Genomic DNA, 24,678 nt, shown 5'->3' with positions numbered 1-24,678 from the left:
AGTTGAGTAACTTGAGTTATTAATAGGTAGGTGGTGTTAACTTGAGTAACTTTATGTCTCCTTTAGAATGTTATATAAAGAGACTTATGCAAGAGGTGAAGACACAACTCATCAATTGAAATCAAATTGCTTTGTTAGCATTCCTTCTCTATGGAGACTCCTTGTGTTTGATCATGGTAGGTTGGTGTTCAATCCAATCGCCCCATCTTGCGGTGTGAAGCCCGGGTGTTACATTGTTATTCTCAATTCCCTCATATTGTCCTTTCAATTTCTTCATCATAGTTCTGCCCTTGTTTTGAAGATCTATTCAGCTCATATTGTTATGCTATTATTTTTATAATACCACTCTAGTTTCAGCCCTTTTTCACATCTAAATTATGTTTCATCTTAAGTCTATCAAATCTAAACTTGATTCCCTGTGAAAGGTCCTATTTGGCTACTGTTTTGATCAATCAAATACAATACTACATTATTGGGGTTTTTGTTTTGAGGGGTGGGGTCAAGTTACAGGGGTGAGCATGTCCCATCAACACCAAAGCACTTTGGTTCAATCAAGGTTCAAGATCTCATTTTGTCTTGAGGGCTTAGCCACTTCGAGATGACCAAAATCTTGAGATTTTGCTGAAATTTCGCCAAAACCTGGGACAAATTCGGCCAAGTTTCAGTGGGTTTTACGCATTTTGTCTAGTTCTTTTTGGAAAACCTATTTTACGGCTTGTAATGACATATGCATGGTTAGTTTGGTTAAAGAACATCAATAATGGTCTATTGAATTTGCACTCTTCTTTGTGTCTATGCAGTCAAATCTGAATGTGTTTTCATATGTTTAAACATTCTTTTAGTATAGATTCACCTTCATGGAACCCTATTTTAGGCTATATTAACACATTTAAATGATTATATCACAAATATATATATATATATATATATATATATATATATATATATATATAGGGGGATAGATTTGGATCTTTCGTGGTGAAGGACATTGTTACAGCATTGTTACAACCATTACAAGATGTTACAGAGAGGGGAAGGGGGAAGAAATCCTATTCCTAGAGGAGCACTCCTCTGAACTCTCTAATCTTGCAAAGAAAGCAACCTCCTCTCCTTTGAGAGCACCCACCAATTTATAGAAGAAGGAGGGTCTTTGTAGAAGATGGTCATCCGTCGGATTCCATGAAATCAAGATTGATGGCCATGATTAAGTCTTTTTGGATTGCTAGCAATCTTCAAGGATAAAGTGAAGATAAGGTTGGTGGGATAAGATTCCTTTTAACCTTGACCGTCCGATTGGAGGCTTGATTCTTGACCCTTGATGTTGCCATGATTTGATAAGCTTGTTTTACACCATTGGATGCAAATCTTCATCTTGCACCGTTGGATGTAGAAATTATAGATGATGAACCATTCCAGGGCATTCCATGTGTCATCGACACTGTTTTCCCTATTGGTCTGGTTCAATTTTATTAACCCAATTTGGCTGAGCCGGGTTTTGGCTGATTTGTTTTATCCAATTTGACCAAGCCGGATATTGGCTGGACCATTCTTAAACCAGAATGATGAACCGGTTGCCCTTTTTACTGACATGACACATCAGACTATTCAGGGCCGGAATAGTAACGGTAACCCATATTTTACCCTGGGTAAAAGGGTGCCGATATTACCGTCACGGCTTACGGACCATTCTTTGATGCCGTTATGGTTAACGGTTTCCCATCTTCGCATCCTGGGAACTGGAAGGATTGTTCAGGCAGAAGGCCTTTTGCCTTTGCCGGTGACATTGGTCGTATTCATAGGACGTCCGCGTCCTCGCCCGCGTTTGCTTGTAACACGAACAAAGGGGGATGAAGCGACAGACTCTGCGAGAAGATCATCTTCATCATCTTCATCTTCATCCGCTGGATCCTGAGCATATTGTCCAATGTGGCAGTGATGCATCAGAGAATCACTGATGGATTGGTCATATTCTTCTTCTTCGTCTTCTTCATCAAGAGCTGCAATTTGGGCTTCGAGCAAAGCCTGTTTAGCCAAGAGTTTGGCTTTCCTGCTGCTAGTAGATGAGGCTTGAGAAGTTGTTGGTATTGGTTCAAGGCCCGTCAGGGACTTAATGAGGGCCGGAATGCTACATTTGGATGTGTCGCACTGTCCCACCATTTAATATGGTAAGACCGTGCTAGACAGGGAATTGTCCATTCGTTGTCAGGTGCAGTTTTGGTGGCTACACTAGATTGTTCAGCAATGAAATATTCCCAGTACATTATCCATGCCAGCTTGCAATGGACAAAGAACCTGAGCAGGTCCGGTGTTGTTGGGCAGGTCGTTGTATGCTGGCAAAAGACTGTGAAGGCTTCTGCCACAGAATTTGGTAGGATTGCTTCAAGTGGTCCCATAGTTGCCCACCACTGGTTGAACCAGTAAGGAAATGTCGTGTTCACGGGGAATTTATGTGCGATGCAGAAGAACCAAGAATGGCGGTTTGCTTTATTTTGAAAGAAGAATGCATGGTGTCATGCATCAATATAATCAAAATAATGATATTGGTTGGGTTGGTATGCAGAGGAGGTTTGAGGGGTAGCCATGTTGGGAGTGTACAGATTCCTGGAAAATGGAGGTATAAATAGGTCAGGAATGCAATGATGATGCGATGATGCGTTGTAAACAAATGATGCAAATTTTGAAATTTGTAAAGGTGGAAAATGATTTTGAATTTGGTTAATTGCCGAAAAAGCAATGTTTTTTAATTGATTGATTTGAGAAACCTGGGATTTTTCCAAGAATTAAAAAAATATCTATTTTCCTTGAATGTTGGTGGTTATTCCAGTATCAGTTACAGTAAATGGTTTAATCATTTCAAGAAATGGTTGCCCTAAGATGACATTGGTAATGATATCTTTAACAAGGATGAACACCTGTCTAAGACGTATTTGGTTGTTGTGAATGCAAACATGTGATAATTTGTAATTGACACCGAGACTCTGGCCATTAGCACCAGAAAGTCTATGGGTAGTCTTTTCGTAAAATTGAGTAGGGACAAGTCCCTCCTTGATGCAGTTAGAAGCTGCACCAGTATCGACGAGGGCAATGGTGGACAGGGTGAAGGAATCACAGATGACGAGATGAACTCGAACATGCCATTGCTGGAAATGGATGCTATTGATTAATTGGTTGAAGTCTTGCCTAGGGACAAAATGGTCAGGTGATTGTTCAGTATTGATGGGAACATATTGTTCAGGGGTTTGAGCCGTAGTTGCTTGTGTGGAAATGTTGGAGAGTTGTCCTTGGAGAAGGTTTAACTCCAGCTTAATCTGGGTGACTTCTTGTTTGAGACCTTTGGTCAGTGTCTCAAGGGTTTGAATTCTAGAGTCATTATTTGGGGGAGAAGATATCGAGGGAGACGGTTTAAACCGATTGTAAATGTTGTTAAGGTTGTAATTGGAATGTTCTGTGGGAATAGGTTGAGGAATCAAAGAAGCTTTAACTTGTTCAAGATATTGTTTCTTTAAATCGGGATCCTGAATTTGATCAACAAAATCATATTGATGGTATTTGTGGAACATTCACATATTCCAGAACCGTCGCAGGTACAAGTGAAGAGTATGGCTTCAGAATCATCTGAAAGGCTACTTAGATCAGTATTGATGTTATTGATTTCGTGTTCGGAATCAGACGAGCTATCTGGTTCGGCGAACAAATGCAGTATTGAGCTCCGAATTTTCTCATCATCAATTATTAAATTGACCTTTTGTGCCCATGCGCGTGATTTGGCTAAGTGTCCGACTTTGTTGCATTTGAAACATTTTCCAGTGAAAGTTCTTCTTTGTTCATTTTGTTTGGAATGCTCTTTATTTTTTGTTGGTGGGGGTATTTTTACGGTATTTGTTGTTGGAGTTGTATTTATGGGATTTATAGTAGGGTTCAGAAGACTTGTATTTTTCATTATTATTGTCTCTATGCCTCCCAAATCTGTGGCTTTTAGTGGATTTTATTGGGGCAAACCCAAATTGTTCACAAAATCCACCTAACTCTTTGCTATAAGCCTTAGATTCCTTGTGTATTTGCTTACGTAATCTCATGTCTGTACACAAGGCCAGTGCTTCCTCATGTATAAGACTAATGATATTCCCGTAAGTAAGGTTATTGTAAGGGATTTCATTGTTATGGTCTTTCCTCAGACGTTGTTTTAATTTCTCAGAAAACATTGTTGGTAATCCTGTGATGAATTTTTCTTTCTAGAAGGATGAATTTGCATCATCTCTGGTTAAAACTTTAGAGATGAAAGTGTCTTTGTACCATTTGAATTGGTGAAGACCCTTGCATTTCAGATTAGATAATTGTTCAGAAGATCTGTCTTTTAAACGAGACGGATCTCCAATGAAATGAATGGTGATGGTGTAAATCAAAGTATTTGCAACATCAGGAATAGGTTGATTATGTTCAAGTAATGGTTCACCAGTATGGGCATTGGTTTGGGTAGCATTTAGGATTCCTAAGTGCTGGGCTGGGGTGAGGATGTGGTCCCACCAACCTTTCAATTGTCCAGTAAAACCTGCTACGAGAAGCATGGCTACAGACTGGTCATTGGTTTCACGGAGCCGATAAGCATTGGCAACCATGGTCATTTCCTGGAGTTTATTGTTGATTTGATAATCAGTTAAACCATCAATGTTCCATTCATAAATGATTCCAGATTGGTATTGGGCCTGGGTCCTTCCTTGTTGCTCAATAAGGAGGTCAGGGAAAGTGGGTCGATGGTAGTAGTGGGCTAGTTGGTGGGTATTGTTGCTGTTGTTGATGTTGATTTCTCGGACTAGCTCAGTGATGGACTTGCCTGAGTCAGATCCATAATCAAACCCATCCTAAATCGTTTCGATTCGGTGAGTGGTATTGGAAGCGGATGCATTTTGTGCTAGGTCTGACTCAGGCGAATGCATAGATGAAAATGACAATGCATTTTGTGCTAGGTCTTAGTGACGGGTGAAGACTTCTCTAAGTGGACCCCTTTCTTTTAGGTCGGAAAGAGAGAGTTTGAAAATATGAGTGTGTTTTCCCGAAGCATGTCTTCAACAACTGTGAGCCAGCAGGAGACCAATATGGCTACTAATATCCTTAACCAAAAAGAATTGAACAATGATTTTGCCAATCCTTGGTAGAATGTAGAATGCCCAAAGCCCCCAACAAAGAAATTCACCAACATTCAATCTTTGGTCTTAGAGAAACCATCAAGACCATAGAACAAACAGTTCCTGTCTCTTCTGAATTAGAAGTTCTCCCCAGGAATTCATCATTAATGACGATTTTGTCCTATCGACCTTTTTCGATCAATAAAGTTTTGCTCCGGCAAGACTTTGACAGCCCTGACAATGCCCTTAGGAAAGATTGGTTTAACGGTAAATTTAATCTTTCTGAAAAAATCCAAATACGTGATGCTTGGTATCATAACATGGAACAATACACAATTAACATGAGATTTTTTGTCTGGTTTGCCTCCTATGCTGAGGAAAATCAAATAGATTATCCATGGACCAATGGAACAATAAATCAAACTATTAACCCATTCAAAAAATGGCTTGTCAACAGAACCAAGGAAACAATAACCTCTGTCCATCCTCCAATGGACCAAATCAAGTTAAACATTGAAGGTGAAGATGTTTTAGCTGCCCCTTTTAAAAACAAAGAAGGTCTTAAGGGTGGAAGTCTTAAAATTGTTGAGCAATTAAACTTTCCCAACTCTAATCTTCAAACAATAGGTGAACAATTAACTAGAGTCTAAAATCTTGTCCAGCAAATTCCAAAAGAAACCCCAAAATCCGTTTCTGAACCAAAACAATCCTTAAACACTCCTATGTTTAAGCCGTTTCAAATTCCTAAAATCAACGCAAAACAAGTTAAGCAAATCTGAAATGCTTAACGAAATTGAATCTCGTTAAGCAATCTCATCATTCCCGATACTCCTGCAAGATCTGCAGAAGCATCCGCTTCCAATACCACTCACCGAATCGAAACGATTTAGGATGGGTTTGATTATGGATCTGACTCAGGCAAGTCCATCACTGAGCTAGTCCGAGAAATCAACATCAACAACAGCAACAATACCCACCAACTAGCCCACTACTACCATCGACCCACTTTCCCTGACCTCCTTATTGAGCAACAAGGAAGGACCCAGGCCCAATACCAACTGGAATCATTTATGAATGGAACATTGATGGTTTAACCGATTATCAAATCAACAATAAACTCCAGAAATGACCATGGTTGCCAATGCTATCGCTCCGTGAAACCAATGACCACCAGAGCCAGCCCGTAGCAGGTTTCTTGGACAATTGAAAGGTTGGTGGACCACATCCTCACCCCAGCCAAAGACTTAGGAATCCTAAATGCTACCCAAACCAATGCCCATACCGGTGAACCATTACTTGAACATAATCAACCTATTCCCGATGTTGCAAATACTTTGATTTACACCATCACCATTCATTTCATTGGAGATCCGCCTCGCTTAAAAGACAGACCCGAACAATTATCTAATCCGAAATGCAAGGGTCTTCACCAATTCAAATGGTACAAAGACACTTTCATCTCTAAAGTTTTAACCAGAGATGATGCAAATTCATCCTTCTAGAAAGAAAAATTCATCACAGGATTACCAACAATGTTTTCTGAGAAATTAAAACAACGTCGAGGAAAGACCATAACAATGAAATCCCACAATAACCTTACTTACGGAATATCATTAGTCTATACATGAGGAAGCAACGGCCTGGTACGGACATGAGATTACGTAAGCAAATACACAAGGAATCTAAGGCTTATAGCAAAGAGTTAGGTGGATTTTGTGAACAATTTGGGTTTGCCCCAATAAAATCCACTAAAAGCCACAGATTTGGGAGGCATAGAGACAATAATAATGAAAAATACAAGTCTTCTGAACCCTACTATAAATCCCATAAATACAACTCCAACAACAAATACCGTAAAAATACCCCACCAACAAAAAATAAAGAGCATTCCAAACAAAATGAACAAAGAAGAACTTTCACGGAAAATGTTTCAAATGCAACAAAGTCGGACACTTAGCCAAATACGCCGTATGGCACAAAAGGTCAATTTAATAATTGATGATGAGAAAATTCGAGCTCAATACTCGCATTTGTTCGCCGAACCAGATAGCTCGTCCGATTCGAACACGAAATCAATAACATCAATACCGATCTAAGTAGCCCAGATGATTCAAGCCATACTCTTCACTTGTACTGCGACGGCCGAATATGTGAATGTTCCACAAATACCATCAATATGATTAAGAATGAAACTATTCCAAGTTCTTTCTTGATTTTGTTGATCAAATTCAGATCCCATTTAAAGAAACAATATCTTGAACAAGTTAAAGCTCTTGATTCCTCAACCTATTCCCACAACATTCCAATTACAACCTTAACAACATTTACAATCGGTTTAAACCGCCTCCTCGATATCTTCTCCCCAAATAATGACTCTAGAATTCAAACCCCGAGACACCACCAAAGGTCTCAAACAAGAAGTCACCGATTAAGCTGAGTTAAACCCTCCAAGGACAACTCTCCAACATCCACACAAGCAACTACGCTCAAACCCCCGAACAATATGTTCCCACAATACCAACAATCACCCGACCATTTTGTCCCAGGCAAGACTTCAACCAATTAATCAATAGCATCCATCCAGAATGGCATGTTCGAGTTCATCTCGCCATCCGGATTCCTTCACCCTCCACCATTGCCCCGCCGACATCGGTGCAGCCTAACGCATCAAGGAGGGACTGTCCCTACTCAATTTCACCAAAAGACTACCCATAGACTTTCGGTGCTAATGGCCGAGTCTGGTGTCAATTACAAATTATCACATGTTTGCATTCACAACAACCAAACACGCCTTAGACGTGTTCATCCTTGTTAAAGATATCATTACCAATGTCATCTTAGGGCAACCATTCTTGAAATGATTAAACCATTCATCAGAACCGACATGAATAACCACCAACATTCAAGGAAAATAGATATTTTTTAATTCTTGAAAAATCCCAGTTTCTCAAATCAATCAATTAAAAAACATTGCTTTTCGGCAATTAACCAAATTCAAAATCATTCCACCTTACAAATTTCAAAATTTGCATCATTTGTTTACAACGATCATCATCATCATTGCACCGACCTATTTATACCTCCACCGAATCAGACACTCCCAACATGGCTACCCCCAAACCCCCCGATACCAACCCAACCAATATCATTATTTTGATTATATTGATGCATACACCATGCATTCTTCCAAAATAAAGCAAACCCCATTCTTGGTTCTTATGACATAAATCCCTGAACACGACATTCCACCGGTTCAACCAGGTGGCAACATGGACCACAAGCAATCCTACCAAACGAAGCCTTCACCGCCTCCAAGATACAACACCCCCAACAACACCGGACCGCCAGTTCTTGTCCACAAGGCATGGATAATGACGGAATATTCATGCGAACAATCTAGTGTAGCCACCAAAACCACCGACAACAATGGACAACGCCTAGCACGGCTTACCATATTAAATGGTGGGACAACACACATCAAATGTAGCACCCCTCATTAAGTCCCCACCCTAACCAATACCAACAACCTAAGCCCACTACAGCAGCAGAAAGCCAAACCTGCAAACAGCCTCAAGCCCAAATTGCAGCTCTGATGAAGAAGACGAAGAAGAAGAATATGACCAATCCATCGTGACCCGATCATCAACCCACATTGGACAATATGCTCAGATCCACGGATGAAGATGAAGATGATGAAGATGATCCAGAGCCGCTCATCCCCTGCGTGTACAAGCAAAGCCAGACGCGGACGCCCATGAATACGACCAATGTCACCGCAAAGGCAAAAGGCCCGCCGAACAATCCCCAGCCCAGGATGCGAAGATGGGAAACCGTTAACCATAACGGCATCAAAGAATGGTCCGTAAGCCGGACAATATCGCACCCACCCAGGGTAAAATATGGGTACCGACTACCGCCCGAATAGTCGATGTGTCATGTCGAAAAAGGGCAACGGTTCATCATCGGTTTAAGAATGGTCCACCAATATCCGGCTTGGTCAAATTGGATAAAACAAATCAGCCAAAACCCGGCCACCAAATGTTAATAAAATTGAACCAACCAATAGGGAAAACAATGTCGATGACACATGGAATGCCCGAATGGTCATCATCTATAATTCTACATCCAACGTGCAAGATGAAGATTTCATCCAATGGTGTAAAACAAGCTTATCAAATCATGGCAACATCAAGGGTCAAGAATCAAGCCTCAATCGGACGGTCAAGGTTAAAAGGAATCTTATCCCACCAACCTTATCTTCACTATCCAAGAGCAGCAATCCAAAAAGACTTAATCAGGCCATCAATCTGATCATGGAACGACGGATGACCATCTTCTACAAAGACCCTCCTCTTCTATAAATTGGTGGGTGCCTCAAAGGAGAGGAGGTTGCTCTTTGCAAGATTAGAGAGTTCAGAGGAGTGCTCCTCTAGGAATAGGATTCTCCCCCTCCCCCTCGAACATCTTGTAATGGTTGTAACAATGCTGTAACAATGTCCTTCACCACGAAAGATCCAAATCTATCCAAACCTATATATATATAGGTGTTATGTATTGATCTTTGATTGGCAATGTACTGTTGAATCCTCATGTATAATCTAAAGAATAATCAATATATAACCTACAATTGTGGGATCTAGCATAACCAAATTGCTGGCTCTAGTTTCCAAAACTTGCAGTCTTTCTTCTTTCTCAATTCTCTTCAGTCCCAAGGCTGATTACATGTATTGGAATCCTAACATGGATGGGAGCACATTTGTAATCAGCCAAGGACCACCACGATCAATTCAGTCTCACCCAGGGGCCTATCGCTCTTATCCATGTAATTAAGATCCTTCTTTACCAATTTATGAAGTGAGCTTTGTCTATCTAATATTGCTACTGAAGACACCAGAGGACAAAGGTTGTTTTCTGCCATTAGTTGTTCAGTTTGTGATCTGCCGAAGATATAAGATCTATTGAAAGTCCACTTGCCATTATTTGTTCAGTTTGTGATCTGCTGAAGATACAAAATCCAATGAAAATCTTTTTCACTTTTCTGAGAATTGATTGCAGTTTGCAAGCTGCATCGTCTGCTACTCTTACTTCGGGGAAAACCCCCCCCCCCTTTTTTTCCTGCAATTGCTACAAATATTACAGTACTACCGTGAGGTACTTTCTACCTGTTACTTCTGGTCTTCACTGCTGTTATTGCTGTGATGTCTTGCATATGCTTGTGAGTACCGCTTCCGATTTTCTTGATATCTCCTTAGTTGACTTCAATTGTATTATTCTTCTGGTAGATGGAATATTATATTAAAGATCATCAGTTCTGCTGTCGTATTTACCAAAATTAACATTAGTTCTCTATTCTTCTGGTAAATAGGGGGTTGCTTTGTGATTGTTAATGCTCAGATCTTATTGTGAACAATAAAGTGCTATTGGTGCATGGATTACTTGCTCTGCTATATCATTAGACAATTAGGACCCTGTTTTAACTGCTACTGCAAAATTTTGTCGTGGGTAAATTTCTCTGATTTAATTTGCTACTTTGGACCTCTGGGACATACGACTAGTTACCTACTCTTCCTTTCAGCGTTTGCTTCCTTAATATTGGTTAGTGCTTCCTGTACTACTACATGGTTTACTGTTGTACTACTAATACTGCTGCTTTGAGTTGCTGTTAGTGGTTCAGAATTTTCTTCTGCAATGATTGGAAGTTCTTCTTGGTTTCATCAAGTGACATAGTTCCTTAGTATAGACTTTGAGATGTTGGTAATTGATTGTCGTTATTTGTCTACATGTAAGGCTATGTGTGAGGAGGAGATTGGAAATTTATTCAATATCTACTCAAGACTTTTAAAGAGTATTATTTGTGGAGAACTTTTATACTAAGTTGGTATTCTACAATAATACCTATCGACTCAGTCACTTTTACCTACCTACTTGGTTTGTAGTAACCTATACTATCCTTTACCTACCTACTTGGTTTGCAGTAACCTATATTGTTTTTTGCCTACTTACTCGGTTCACAGTAATCTATATTTGACTCGTATAGACCTTTGTTTGAGTCTTTATCTTTGTCATTGCTTGAGAAAAATACTAGCTACTGCCTACTACTAGCTTTCTTGTGAAGAGCTTTTATGTGGAAATCAGAGCTGCACTTCTTACCTTCTTGTGTGGACATTGGAGCTGCATATTTTATCTACTTGTGTGGAGATTGAAGCTGCACTTTTTATCTTACTTTTTGGAGATTCTGCCCGACGACTGGCATTATTTGGATAATGCCTTTGATGTTATTGTTGTTGTTATATTTATGGATATTGTTCATCTTCATTACCGCTTATTATTCTCATTGTTGGATGGTTGTTCTTCATGAAGATTGTTTACTAAAGTTGCCGTTGATTATCTCCTGGGTGAAGTTCTTTCATTTTCTATCGACGTCTGCTATTACTGCTTATGCTCTAGATTGATAAAGTTTTTTAGTATATGTTCTTATTGTTCCAAGTTGGAACCTTTCAATTGTATGCTCCAGCTTGAGGGGGTGCATTAAAACAGTAGAGGCGAGGTTAGGGGTCTTTCTGCCCTACTGTCGCATTGGGTTAGGAGTCTTTTCTCTTTTTTATTATTGTGTAATCCTGCCACCAAATTTATTAGGGTTGGAACTGTCGTCGTTTAGATTCTAAAGAATAATAAATATATGAACCTACGACTGGGAGATCTAACATAATCCAATTGCTCTTCTTTATTTGAGTGGTTAAAGAATGAATTTCTGCCGGTCAGAGTAATGTGTTAACTTTTTTCCATGTATGAAGATATCAAATAGGACTATAGATTGTTTCCCTGTATTTTGTTTCATGAACTTTTGGCCCATAGATCTGCATGTTGGAATCGTCTGCTATGGTCCTTGTGTCACACAGGCATTCTATACATCCCTGGAGTGCCATGTCAATGCATGACATGATTATTGGTCTGCAATTCCAGCTTACTTGCATCTAGTAGTTGGATACTTGTATACTTGTGCCTAATTCTTAGATTTTGAGTGTCAGGAAGGTGACTTTCTGAAATGTATTTTCATTCATGAACCTGTGTAACATAATTTGTCCTGGATCAGAAAGTAGAAAAATGAATATCCTTTTACTTGGGTTGGAAGAAGTAAGATTTTGGCTGTATGGTTGTGATTTGCTGGCAGTGATCTTAGTATTGCGTGCCATTTTTTTCTCTTACACATATCCCTCTCGATTTCCATCCCCAGCCGTCGCCCTCTTTGGAAAGCATTGGTATATTGGTTGGACTAACTTTAGCTTATTTAGTAATGTGGGATTAGGGTTCCAGTGGTCAGGCTTGCTTTGGAAGGTGATATTGAGCCGACCCAGCCTGCTTCATTTTGGTTGGAAAAATTGCCTGAGTTCTACTATAGTTGCACCCTATGTTGGATCTCTTAGATGTTGACCCCATCTTTGTTTACTAGTTCTTTTTTCTTTGAACCTGATCATCTAAATCAGTGACTGTTGTCTTTTGCAACTCCCTAGTTCTTTTCTGTTCTCTAATCATCAACAACCTCCACAGTGACAGCTAACTGGACTTCTATGATTAGATAGTTTTATGAATAAGAGAAACAAAAAGAAATAAAAAGGAATCAAAGAAAGTAGAGAAAATAAGTAAAAGAAGATGTCAAAGCAAGATGATTTTTATTTGGCACATATTATTATTTACTTCCTCCGTCCCACAAAAGAAGTCCTTCCCATTTTGGCTGTCCTGAAAACGTTTTCCTGCTTTCAACTTATTCTTTTGAAATGCTTTTGTACTTTTTCTATTTGACCGCTTGTACTGTGAGTATTCCATTTATGGGAGTTCAAATAAGTAAAGGAGGATATACTTTAGAAGGCTGTTAAACATGACGTGGCTGGGTCCTAGTCGGCCACACTAATCCCCCCCCCCCAACCCAAAAGGAGGAAAATCTGTCCTTTTCAAAGGTGACCATCATTGTCGGACATTGGGATAATACTAAATTATACTATTGTTGTTGTTAATGTTATTTTGGAGAGTCCAACCCAAAACTTTAAGGTATTAGGTGGAGAATGCTCCTTTGTGTATATGGAGAAACCAAGGACCAAAACAAACCAGTATACTCCCTGCATCTGAACAAAAATATTTTGTGTGATCGTTCCAGGATCTTGAACCGGCTATTTCATATCTTCCACCAGAAGAGTTGAAACTGATCCATGATGCTTTGGAGGTAACATTGCTGGATAGGTTTATTATTTTTGCTACATTTGTTAATCATTTTTCCTTGCCAGCACTTGGAATAGTAATTATATTTAAATTTTGTTTTTGATGAGAACAGCTGGCTTTTGAGGCTCATGATGGTCAGAAAAGGAGAAGTGGAGAGCCTTTCATCATTCATCCAGTAGAGGTTGCACGAATACTTGGAGAACTTGTAAGGCACCTGATTTAATGGGATATGGTGTTCCTTCTCTTTACCATTTCAGCTTTTATTGGTGAACTTGTTGCTTAATTATTTAAGAAGTCTCTTGTATTCATTACTTAATTGTGTGGTGACCAACACTGTGAACTGAGCACTAGCTCTTTTACCAGGAACTGGATTGGGAATGCATTGCTGCTGGACTGTTACATGACACAGTGGAGGACACAAATGTTGTTACTTTTGAAAGAATTGAGGAAGAGTTTGGTGCTACTGTGCGCCACATTGTAGAAGGAGAAACTAAGGTGCTCTATATCTTTACCTTTTTGTTGCTAGTTGCAATTTGTACATCATTTGGAAAAAAGTGAAATTTTGGTCTTTCAAAGCTGTATCTCATTTATTTTCTTTTGCAATGAAGGTGTCCAAGCTGGGTAAGCTTCAATGCAAAAATTCTAACAGTTCAGCCCAAGATGTCAAAGCTGACGATCTGCGTCAGATGTTTCTTGCCATGACACAGGAGGTGATAGTAGACTTTAGACATATATGCATGCACATTTGGATATATCTTTCTATTTATGGATTTTCTACGGCAATTTGTTATTTCTACTACTGGCGTGTTGACGCCTAAACTAAAATTTTCCTCCAGGTACGTGTTATCATCGTCAAATTAGCAGACAGGTTACATAACATGCGTACTCTTTCACACATGCCCCCACATAAGCAGGTAGTGCCATCTTGGTTTGAAATTTAGTGACCGGAAAATCTGTATTATTTCTGATTTTGCTTGCATTCTATGCAGTCCAGCATTGCATTGGAGACATTGCAGGTCTTTGCCCCTCTTGCAAAATTACTGGGTATGTACCAGATTAAGGTATGTGCACTAAATTCTGAATTGCTAATTTAATTCTCTGCTTTTGAATCCTGAAGACCTTATGTTTTCTAGCTTACCAAAAATTAGAGCTCTGCTTGTTGCCATCTCGATGGTTTACATGTGATCTGCCCCACTCCAAATGATGGTATCGTGTTCCATCATCTATTCTCTTATCCTGGTAGTCTTTCAAGATTCTATTGTCCTGGAGGATCCTATCTATGTAATTCTTTTTTAATCTAACTGATCCTGTTTTCCTGCTTATGGGATCCAAATTTATAAGAAGCTTTCCCAGCTTGCATCATAGCTTCTCTCCATTTAGGCGAGTTATTCTTGTTTTAGGTTGTATTGTCTGTTTTTTTGTGTGGCATCTAGTAGTTTTCCTCTGAAAAAGTTCTGCTCTTCCCGTTAAAGAAGAATAAGTAGAGTATGCGATTCTATGAAAATGTTTCATAATCATCTGCATTTAACAGATGAAGCCTACAGAACTTATATTCTGGAGTAGTTCTGCTTGCTTTTTCCCTATGATTTATTGATTTAGTCCATTCTTTTAGAATTTGCAGTCTAAAAGATACATATTTTGATGATCCTTTGCAGTCGGAGCTGGAAAACCTGTCCTTCATGTACACAAATGCTGAAGATTATGCAAAGATTAAGAGAAGAATTGCAAACCTGTATAAAGAACATGAGAAAAACCTCATAGAGGTATGCCTTGCGTCGCCTTAATGCTTGCAAAGAGTACCTGAATGAAGTTTTAAGGAATTTATTATTGTTCTCAAATTTATTAATATGATTGTTGAAAATTCATTTTGGTGCACCTCTGATTTTTGGCCTCAAGAAATTATCCCATCATCTGTAGTATCAGCTATTCTGCTTACAGATCCCTTTGTTCCTTGTCTCAGGCCAAAAAGATTCTAATGAAAAGGATTGAAGATGATCAGTTTTTGGACCTTATGACAGTGAAATCAAATGTCCGCTTTGTATGCAAGGAACCTTACAGGTCAACATAAATCTCAGCATCTCACTGCAATTATGGTTGGTGTTTAATTTTTCTTGAAATGATATGCATGGCTTAAGCCCTCAAATGGAGCTGATTGGAAACCAAGAATCCATGTAGCTGACCCCATTTAGATGGGATAAGGCTTCTTCTTGTTGTTGTTGGTTGTGGTGTTGGTGTTTGATTTATCTTGGTCAACCTTCATATGTGATTGACCTTGCTTATACTTATGACTGTTGTCTTTATGTGACATATTACATCATTGTTCAATGTCAATTGGGATGAAACTTGGGTCTGGGCCAATGTTCAAAAGCTTGTCTCCATTAAGTGGAAATAATGGAGATCTTGGTGAGACTAACTCCTTCTCTTTTAGTTTGATGTTTTGGTGGGAAAATGGCCATAATTGGATCTGAAGCCAAGGCCTTTCAAGGAAGGATTTGTTTAGGTTTATAAAACATTTAAATCTTCAAATCGTAAAAAGAAAACAGTTATCTTTTGGGGAAAAATAAATAACAAATAAAAGAACAATTGGAGTGGTTTACCAGTGAGAGCAAATTAGATGACAGGACTGTGTTTGTATTGCCCCCTCATTGAGTTTACAATGGCTGATGGCACATAAGGTCTAGATAATCCAATTGATCGTTGTACTACCCACTGTTGATTGTACCTGCTGGATGCTTCTGATCAATGGGAAGAGGAGGAAAAAAGGGGCTCATGATGAGCATCTGTTTGAGTAGATTGTTTTGAGAGATAATTGGTAAGTATGGCAAGTAAAATTTGCAACAATGGATGAAAACACATGATGTTGATTGTTGCATTCTTTTTTTAGAAATAATTGAAGATTTAAAGTTTCTGCTACAGATTGCCCAAAAAAAGGAGAAAAGAAAGAAAATTTTACATTGTGAAATATAATGGACAATGCACATTACAGAGACAAATCTTCCACAGTAAGACCAATGGATCCTTTTGTAGTGATGTGGTGACCCAAATAGTGTATTCCAACCGTATTGTGTTATGTGGCCCAAAATAAAGATCTGAGCCTTTTCCCACTTCTCTATTTTCAAACTCACGAATTTGGCAAGATATGTTTGAAATTTTAAATAAGAATAGAGACTCTACCTATTTATAATGGATTTTGTACCATTTTGGTAAGGCATTGCAAAGGCGAAATTGCTTCAGTCAAGCGCATTAAATGAGCATGATGGTCAAACGAGATTTTGGTTCATCATATCCAAAATCTTGGTTGAGATTTCAATCTCGAGACCGAAATGTTTGGCATGACAGTCCTGCACATTAAATGCGTAGGACTGAAGCAAGGTCCTTGCAAAGGGCACTGGAATATTGCCAAAAATTCGGTGAAGTTTGCCAAAGTTATGTATAATAGAGATCTCATTTTGACCAGGTCAAGATCCTTGAGTTTTCCAAGATGTCAATGAGTTTTAGTAACTATGGTCTGGGCCATTAGCCCAGTCCAACATCGGTCCAAAAGTTTTATGTTTCACAGCCAAGTATTGGCTCACAAATATCGATTAAACCCAATAGCCACGGCCTGTTCCATGCACAGGCTTGAATTACTAATATATGCACAAATCAACTTTTTCATATAGTTGGTTACCTGTGTATTATTAAAGAGAAAATGATTTCTGGTACATTTGTTGAGTTTGTACATCAATATTGTATTTCAATGTGGTGCTTTTTCAAAAATGAAAAAATACATGTAAATTGTTGTAGGCTTTCTACTACCAGGACATGTTGATTCCGCAGACACTTCAGATGCAATATTGGGCCAAAAGTGGGCTGGTTGTACCTCAGTTCAGCCTAGCCCTGGCCTGCTTGCATCCTCAAGGGAATTGATGAAATGAGTTTGTGGATGCTTTTACTACATTACTATTTGAGGACTGAAATGTTCTCATTTTTTTTTTTGGGTAGAAATGTTCAGATACTACCATTTGGTGGACACCAAACAGAAACCTTTTTTGAAAATTTGCTTTGTGAAAATTTTGTTATTAGCAATGGAAATGTTATGAAAATTACGAGTCCAATGATGTTGCAAGGACCATTACATGTACACAAGTTCCTTTCTTTGGGTGTTCACATGAGCACAAGATTCATTAAGATGGTTGAAGCTCAGTATGGTTTTCAAGGACTGCCAGACCTTATGGTTTAAGTTGTTGTGCTGCAGACTATCAACCTAGGCTGTGTTTGACTGGCAAGAGATGAGTGGAAATGAAATGAAAAGGAAAAAGTATCCAGAAAAGAAGGAAATGAGTAGAAATGAAATGAGAAGGAAAAAGTATGCAGAAAAGAGAAGAATTGAAAGAAGTGAAATGAATGGAAAAATAAATTGTCTTGATGCTGATGGTCATTGGAAGAGAAAAGAAAGGAAAATTTTTTTTAATTGATTTACAAGAAAGTAACAGCTTCCACTGTAGACATGAGTTCCAAGAATATAATATTCCAAGAAAAGGTGAGATTTCCTGCCAAAGTGGCAAGATAAGTCGACTCATGACACCTTCACCACTCCCAAGACAACATTTTGAAAATTGACAGAAGAATCTCCCATCCCCATTGTCATTTGAAGGAGCATGCAAATCTTCAACTCATGGGAAATTCGTCCAAAAGGGTGGTTTTTCTTTTCCCATTTCAATCCTTGTCATGACAACCAAACATGGCCATATGTATTACTCTACTTTTTACCTATGAGGGTAATGATGGTATTTCACATGGGTACTCCAGAAATGGGCATATGCCGATTACACAGGCTGATGACAACATAATTATGTCACTTTCAACTTAATTTTGAAGGTCCTTCTATATCTCTATGTGCATAACCTTTTGGATAATAATACAAGTTTTTAAAATGTGGGAAGGTTCAGATTGTTGGACTGGATGGTCAGTCCACCAGATCAGGCTTTTTTGGCTGTGCATTCAAATGCTAGGTTTGTCTTTTAAAACATGGGTGCAGTACATTGACAAGCTGTGATAAGGAAGGTTGTGACAGTTATGTTCTCTCTCCTTAACTTTCCTTTCTGTGGATAACAATCGTTGTTGGATAGCACATAAATTTGAAAATATCAGCTGTATTTGAATATTTTATTTTTCTGTTGTTTCTGACAAAAATTTAGATATATCTGATGTTGCATTGTTTAATGGAGCATATCCTGTATATGGTTTTGAGAAACTAGGTAACAGTTGTAGACTGTCTGAATTATTCAAGCTTCTCGGTTTTGTAGTCATTCTTTCTGATTGTATATTCATTGTAATTGTGTGTTGCAGTGTCTATAAGGAAGTGCTGAAATCTGAAGGTTCAATAAATGAGATCAACCAAATTGCACAGGTTTTATTTTGATGCCATCCTTTGAAGTCTAATTATATGAAAAACTCCTAATTTTCTTTTAAAATCATTGTTCTGAAGTTGCTTCTTCTGTAATCCTATTTGTTGATTATTGTTTCATGTACCAGCTTCGTATTATCATAAAACCAAAACCATGTGTGGGAGTAGGACCGCTGTGTAGTGCACAACAGGTGAGTCAGTCCTCGCTTATGTCAAAGTCATGAGGTTTTAGTTTTAACATTTTGGGTTAATGTTTCCTTCACCTCATTATTTTCCAATATGCAGATATGCTACCATGTTCTTGGGCTGGTTCATGGAATCTGGACACCCCTTCCTCGAGCTGTGCGTATAATTTGCATGATATCTATATAGGCACCCTTGGGGTCCAGAAGATGGTTAAACTTTGTATCTGGAAAGTAACATCATTTTATTTTTGTATCAGATGAAAGATTATATCGCCACTCCAAAACCTAATGGCTATCAAAGTCTGCATACAACAGTAATACCATTTCTATATGAAACCATGTTTCGGCTTGAAGTTCAGGTGATCCGATGGCAAGTTTTCTTCTTTAATTGACAATTCCCATTCCTACAGTAGTATTTTTCTTCTTATAGTTTTATTATCATCATTATTGTTTAAGTCATTCGTTTGCTGTCTTGTTAGTTTTTGTTTCTTTGATAGTGATGTCTCTTTGTTTCATGACTTGGCAGATAAGAACTGAAGAGATGGACCTGATAGCTGAGAGAGGAATTGCTGCTCACTACAATGGCAGAGCATTTGGTACTAGCTTAGTTCGACGCAATTGGAATGGGAAAAATTCTAGAGGGAAAACTGTCTGCCTCAACAATGCAAACATTGCTCTCAGAGTACGTGTATCATCTGTCCATGATGAGCTTTTATATTGAGAAGTGTTTCTTGGAGGGATATATGGTGAACTTCTGTCCTCTGCTTTATTGTTGATTTATGGATGATGGACCTTCCTTTTTCCCTATAGATTGGCTGGCTAAATGCTATCAGAGAATGGCAAGAAGAGTTTGTTGGGAACATGAGTTCTAGGGAGTTTGTTGATACCATCACAAGGGACCTGCTAGGGAGTCGTGTCTTTGTGTTTACCCCAAAAGGAGAGGTAGGAAATATATTGATAGCATGAAAGACACATGTGCATACACATTTACTAACAAGTTATTGATGTCGATTTCCTTTTTTCTTCTTCACCACATCACACAGATTAAAAACCTACCTAAGGGAGCTACGGTGGTTGATTATGCTTATATGATACATACTGAAATTGGGAACAAAATGGTGGCTGCAAAGGTTGTCTTCTATTCTTTGTATGGTCTTTCTTTGTTGTTTGTTGAGAGACTAACTGGATGGTTTCATGATTCAGGTCAATGGTAATCTTGTCTCTCCCATGCATGAACTTGCAAACGCTGAAGTTGTGGAGATAATCACATACAATGTTAGTATACAGCTTTTTATTGCAGTCATCTTTCAAGTGCATTTCTCAATGGTCCTTTTAAATTTCAATGATTGTCTATACTTCTTCATTGATTGAGAACTCACCATGATCTTGGGAATAACTCTGTTCTACAAAACCAAGAAGAGATGGGATACAAATTAATATCTAAGGATCTAGAAAAGATCTCAGTATTTTTCTGTAATTTTTTTGCTTCCACCGACTTCTGGCCTCAATTGAGAAGAAAGTGTGAACTCAGCGAGGTCCAATTTGATTTTTTGGCCGACCAAGTTGATCTCCAAAACTGAGCTCTCGAACCATGCTTCTTGTGGGTGGTAGATTATCAGGGATATGTTTTAGATCTTACCTGTGGTGGCAGGTCATTTTCACACTCCAATACCGGTGATGATATTGTCGTGTTAATCTTTTACATTTTGTGATTTCAGCTAGGGAAAATGGGGTTAGTTTGCTCTGTCCAGCTTAATTGCCAAGGTAAATCTGCATAGGAATTTGTAGATCCAAATATGTTGGCGTGCAGGTGGTATAAAATTTTAAACACCAGGGGGATGTTCGTAATAAAAAAAATTTAAGGTAGCAGATGTAGTAGTTTGCAAATCTGGGGATGTATGTTTAATTTTCTTTTTCATTTAAGATCGGCACCCAGCTTGTATAAGGAACTGTTAAAATAATAAAGAGATTCTTCTTTTTCTTTGTGTGAATAAAAAAATGAGATCTTATGTTAAACATTCTTCAGCTTCTACTAGTGGTCTTAATTTTGTTAGAATGAACTTGACAAAGTTAAAGTCCAAATTCTTGCTTATACTACTTAACATTTGACTTCTCATGCAATGTCATACCGTGTGGAAATTTAGACATTTCTTGTATCTTTCCCAATTCAGTTTTGAAACTGGCACCTCTGATGTTTTGATTATGAACCCACTGGAGCTTGTCAGATTCAATGATTTGAAAAATCAATTGACCTGCATATATTATGTTTTACCAGGCTCTCTCTAGCAAATCTGCAGTTCAAAGGCATGAACAATGGTTACAACATGCCAAGACCCGATCTGCTCGACACAAGATTATAAAAGTAAATCATTTTGTTTGGTGTAGATAATATTTTGTTTTTCAATGTTTTTCTATTAAATAATGCTTTGTCTTGTGTCCAGTTCTTAAGAGAACAAGCTGCACTAGCTGCTACTGAAATGAAGGCAGATAATGTAAATAACTCAGTTGTGGATATTGAGGATGAGAGTACATCTGATGACTTATCCAACTGTGTTGAAGAAAGCAACCCCATTTGGAAGCAAATCTTTGGGAATGTTGCAGAATTCTCTACTATGGAGAGAAGCCATGAGGGTATCCTCCACATTCAGAATGGCAGTGTTAGAATGCCTAAGGTCAATGGTAACCATAACAAGAATGTGCAGCATGTGAGTTTTAAAGCCAATGGAGAATTGTTTCAAGGAAATGGATTCGCTAAGTTGATCCATGCTAACATTCCAATGTACAAGGAAGTCTTACCCGGTTTAGAAAGCTGGCAAGCTGACAAGGTTACCTCTTGGCACAATCTTGAAGGACATTCAATTTTATGGTTCTCTATAGTATGTATTGACCGAAGAGGTGAGCTTCACAACTTTAACAGCAGTGTCCGCTCTGATTTGTTTAAAGAACCACCACATGCATGTGGAGGTGGTTGTTTTTAACTTTAAATTAAAGTTTCAAAATTAAGGATTCAATGCAGCTGCAATCAACCATAATCACCTGTACCCTGATAAAACTGTCAAAAGGACTGGAGTCAGGATCAGTCTACTGATTTTGATTTGATAGAGACAATTCCTGGAACCCTTTCATGCTGATGTTCACCACCTAGATTACTGGTGTTCCATGGCTGTTCTTGGGGTCCAGATTTAATTAGGAGTATGACCCTTAAATAATAATGCTGTTGATGTTCATGATTTGGGATTTTAAACTGAACAACCAAGCTTCAGGTATCATGGCGGAGATCTCTTCCACATTGGCCACCGTGGAAATTTCTATCTGTTCGTGTGTGGTAAGTTTGTTTTTTGACTATAAATTTTGATGTCTCTGCTTGTTTATTGTTGTATAATGTGTTCTGAGATTTCACTTAATGAGCAGGCGGAGACTGACAGAAGAAGGGGAATGGCTGTGCTACTATTTCACATTGAGGGGACCTTTGATATTTTGGTATGTCTTTTGGCTTTCTTTCCATAGTTTGCTACTTCCTACTATTTCTGTCCTTAATGTTAAATTGACTTATTCTTCAGATAAATGCCTGCTCACGAGTAGACCTGATTCCTGGTGTTCTCTGCTGGTCTACTGGATGTAGCTGGCCAAGCTACAATGGACAGACATTTCATGAATGCTGACTTATTAGGGGACGAAAACCTGTACTGCATGAAGTGAGTTGGGATGTGAATAGTAGATGGGGCCGGTAATCTGGTATGTTTTTGTAGTGGATTTTGAGATTAGTTACATTCCCTGGTTCTAATTTTTTTGGTGAGCAATTCTCATTTATTTTTTCGAAGCCCGGAGGAATAAGCTGTAGCAGCTGTTAAATGAGTGTCTGAAGAAATGTATATAGAGAAGAGTCCTAGGAATTAGACATTTTTTTAAACTCTGGATTTATGTGTTTGTAAATGCCTTTCTTTGTTGTAAGGTGGTAATACAAAATATCCATACTACAGGTTATAGTCATTTTCTGAATGGCATAGTCCTTTTTCTGCTCGCTCTCAGGCAAAGTCCATAGATCTTCCAGCAACTAAGAGCACTTCTTCATATGGAAAAAAGTTCATCCATGGTTTCGGGATTGATCTTGGTAGATACCGGTCCAGGTTCCTTGAATCTGTCTGGATGGGGCAGAATTGCTCCTAATTCCTTGAATCTGTCTGGAACTGAAGAACTAACTGGCGGTTAAAAAATTATTCTTATCCTTGGCTGAGACAGTTCTAGTTCTTTATTGGCTCGCTGGATTTCTGTGTAAACAAATGGCAGGGGGAATCTTGAAAGTTTGCTCACCCAGTTTGTTGTGATCAAGCGTTTTTTGTTGAAGTTTCACTCTAGGTCGAGAACAACTAGAAGTGTGTTATTTTGATTTGGAAATGGATCAAATTATGTGAAAGATTGAAATTTCACTGAAATATTTTGATTTTAACAGATATCAAAATGGTGACTGAAATCCGTAATGTCAGAACATGGAGCTTCCCCCTGCCTTACTGCTTCTAAGCTGTTAATTTGGGGTCTCACAAGAAGCTGCTTTTCTCAGGCCATAGAGCTATTTTTTCGAACACTTCTCATGGTGTTTGGAGAAATGCCCCACGGAATAAACAATTGCCTTGCTTTAACGTGGTAGTTCATAGTAGAATAGGAAGGGTATGTCATGTCATAGATGAAATCAGGTAGAAGAGGATGGTTACAGCCAGTGATGTAATGGCTAGAAGAACCAGCAGCAGAAACCCTAGCGTCATTGAGTATGATGAGAACCTTTATCTTGATGATGCTCTTAAGTCCCAATGATGGATCATTAAACATATTAAACTCCAATCATTTCTTGGATCCAAATCCTCAATTCTCTCTGTGACCTCCTCTTCCGCACATCTTTTGCTATGCTTATTTTAATGACTCCTCTGTCATTCTTCTTATCTGAATGTGAAGAGACCCTTAAACAGTGTTTTAACATTTCTGCTTCAATTGACGTGGCTGAGCAAACAGCCTCAGCACAGGATTCCATATAAGAGACTGGAGTGGCTTTTGAACCTTCTTGCTATTCTAAAGATTCATTATCTTCTTCCTCGTCAGTGGTCTTCACCAATGAGCTTTCGTCCATAGCCAGTGAGCTCGCAATACCATCAAGTTTTCCTAAGTTTTCCTGTTTGAGTGAGCAGCTGCTGTGGTTCAACAGCAGCAATACTTCTTTGTATTTTTCACTCTTCCGTGTCATAATAGGTGTTCCTAGACGTCTCCTTCGATCTGTAGTTAGATTCCTGAACGTTAGCAATACCAGTCAGAAGATTGGTGGTCGATTTACTCTTGATCGAGAAAAAAAAAAGAGATTGAAAAAAAGAATTAGCAATATCAGACTGTGAACCACCAAGAGTTCGAAACAATTGATTCCAATCATCGCAGAAGCAGCTGAAGATATTGGGAGAAAAATGTTCCAATCATCTCAAGTTAAATCAAAACAGAGGATAAATAAATAAATAATAATCTGTTTACCAGGAGCTATTTTTGGCATTGCATCGCAGGGGATGGAGCTCGAAGAAGAGAAAAAAGACCTTCATTTTCCAACTCCACAGCTGCAACAGCTTCGTTTCTTCAGTGGTTCTGTTAGGCCAGTTGGTTTTTGCGGCTCTCTGACAGAATTTTGGGTTGGGGTGGTGGAGCTACTCATGGGTTTTCTTGCATTCTTTGTAAGAGCTGCCATCAGGGCTGCAGCAGCTAATGCTCCCCCAGCGTGACTAGTCTTCCCATCTCA

General features: G+C 38.7%; 1 protein-coding gene across 2 annotated transcripts in view; it reads left to right on the top strand.

Annotated features, from left to right (window-relative positions):
• Positions 1–22,910, top strand: part of RSH1 (RELA/SPOT homolog 1) — a 30,304-nt gene extending 7,394 nt beyond the window's left edge. The window contains exons 1-22 of one of the 2 annotated variants that reach the window (XM_089153590.1): positions 9,945–10,338; positions 13,276–13,341; positions 13,450–13,542; positions 13,701–13,832; positions 13,946–14,047; positions 14,174–14,251; positions 14,327–14,398; positions 14,993–15,100; positions 15,298–15,395; positions 18,669–18,729; positions 18,855–18,917; positions 19,012–19,068; positions 19,169–19,270; positions 19,438–19,593; positions 19,722–19,853; positions 19,955–20,041; positions 20,115–20,186; positions 21,187–21,273; positions 21,353–21,806; positions 22,175–22,236; positions 22,323–22,391; positions 22,472–22,910. In XM_089153590.1, the coding sequence (XP_089009716.1) occupies positions 10,141–10,338; positions 13,276–13,341; positions 13,450–13,542; positions 13,701–13,832; positions 13,946–14,047; positions 14,174–14,251; positions 14,327–14,398; positions 14,993–15,100; positions 15,298–15,395; positions 18,669–18,729; positions 18,855–18,917; positions 19,012–19,068; positions 19,169–19,270; positions 19,438–19,593; positions 19,722–19,853; positions 19,955–20,041; positions 20,115–20,186; positions 21,187–21,273; positions 21,353–21,806; positions 22,175–22,236; positions 22,323–22,391; positions 22,472–22,573 (2,451 nt within the window). In that variant the 5' untranslated portion in view covers positions 9,945–10,140 and the 3' untranslated portion in view covers positions 22,574–22,910. Of the gene's footprint in view, positions 1–9,944; positions 10,339–13,275; positions 13,342–13,449; positions 13,543–13,700; positions 13,833–13,945; positions 14,048–14,173; positions 14,252–14,326; positions 14,399–14,992; positions 15,101–15,297; positions 15,396–18,668; positions 18,730–18,854; positions 18,918–19,011; positions 19,069–19,168; positions 19,271–19,437; positions 19,594–19,721; positions 19,854–19,954; positions 20,042–20,114; positions 20,187–21,186; positions 21,274–21,352; positions 21,807–22,174; positions 22,237–22,322; positions 22,392–22,471 lie in introns of those variants that run through there. The other variant, XM_089153589.1, reaches the window with a different exon arrangement.
• The last annotated feature ends 1,768 nt before the right edge of the window (positions 22,911–24,678 follow it).

The sequence above is a fragment of the Hakea prostrata genome, chromosome 4, assembly GCF_041222555.1.
Source record: "Hakea prostrata isolate BN-2017 chromosome 4, UWA_Hpros_2, whole genome shotgun sequence".
NCBI lineage: Eukaryota > Viridiplantae > Streptophyta > Magnoliopsida > Proteales > Proteaceae > Hakea > Hakea prostrata.
This window is presented reverse-complemented; position numbering and strand designations above follow the sequence as displayed.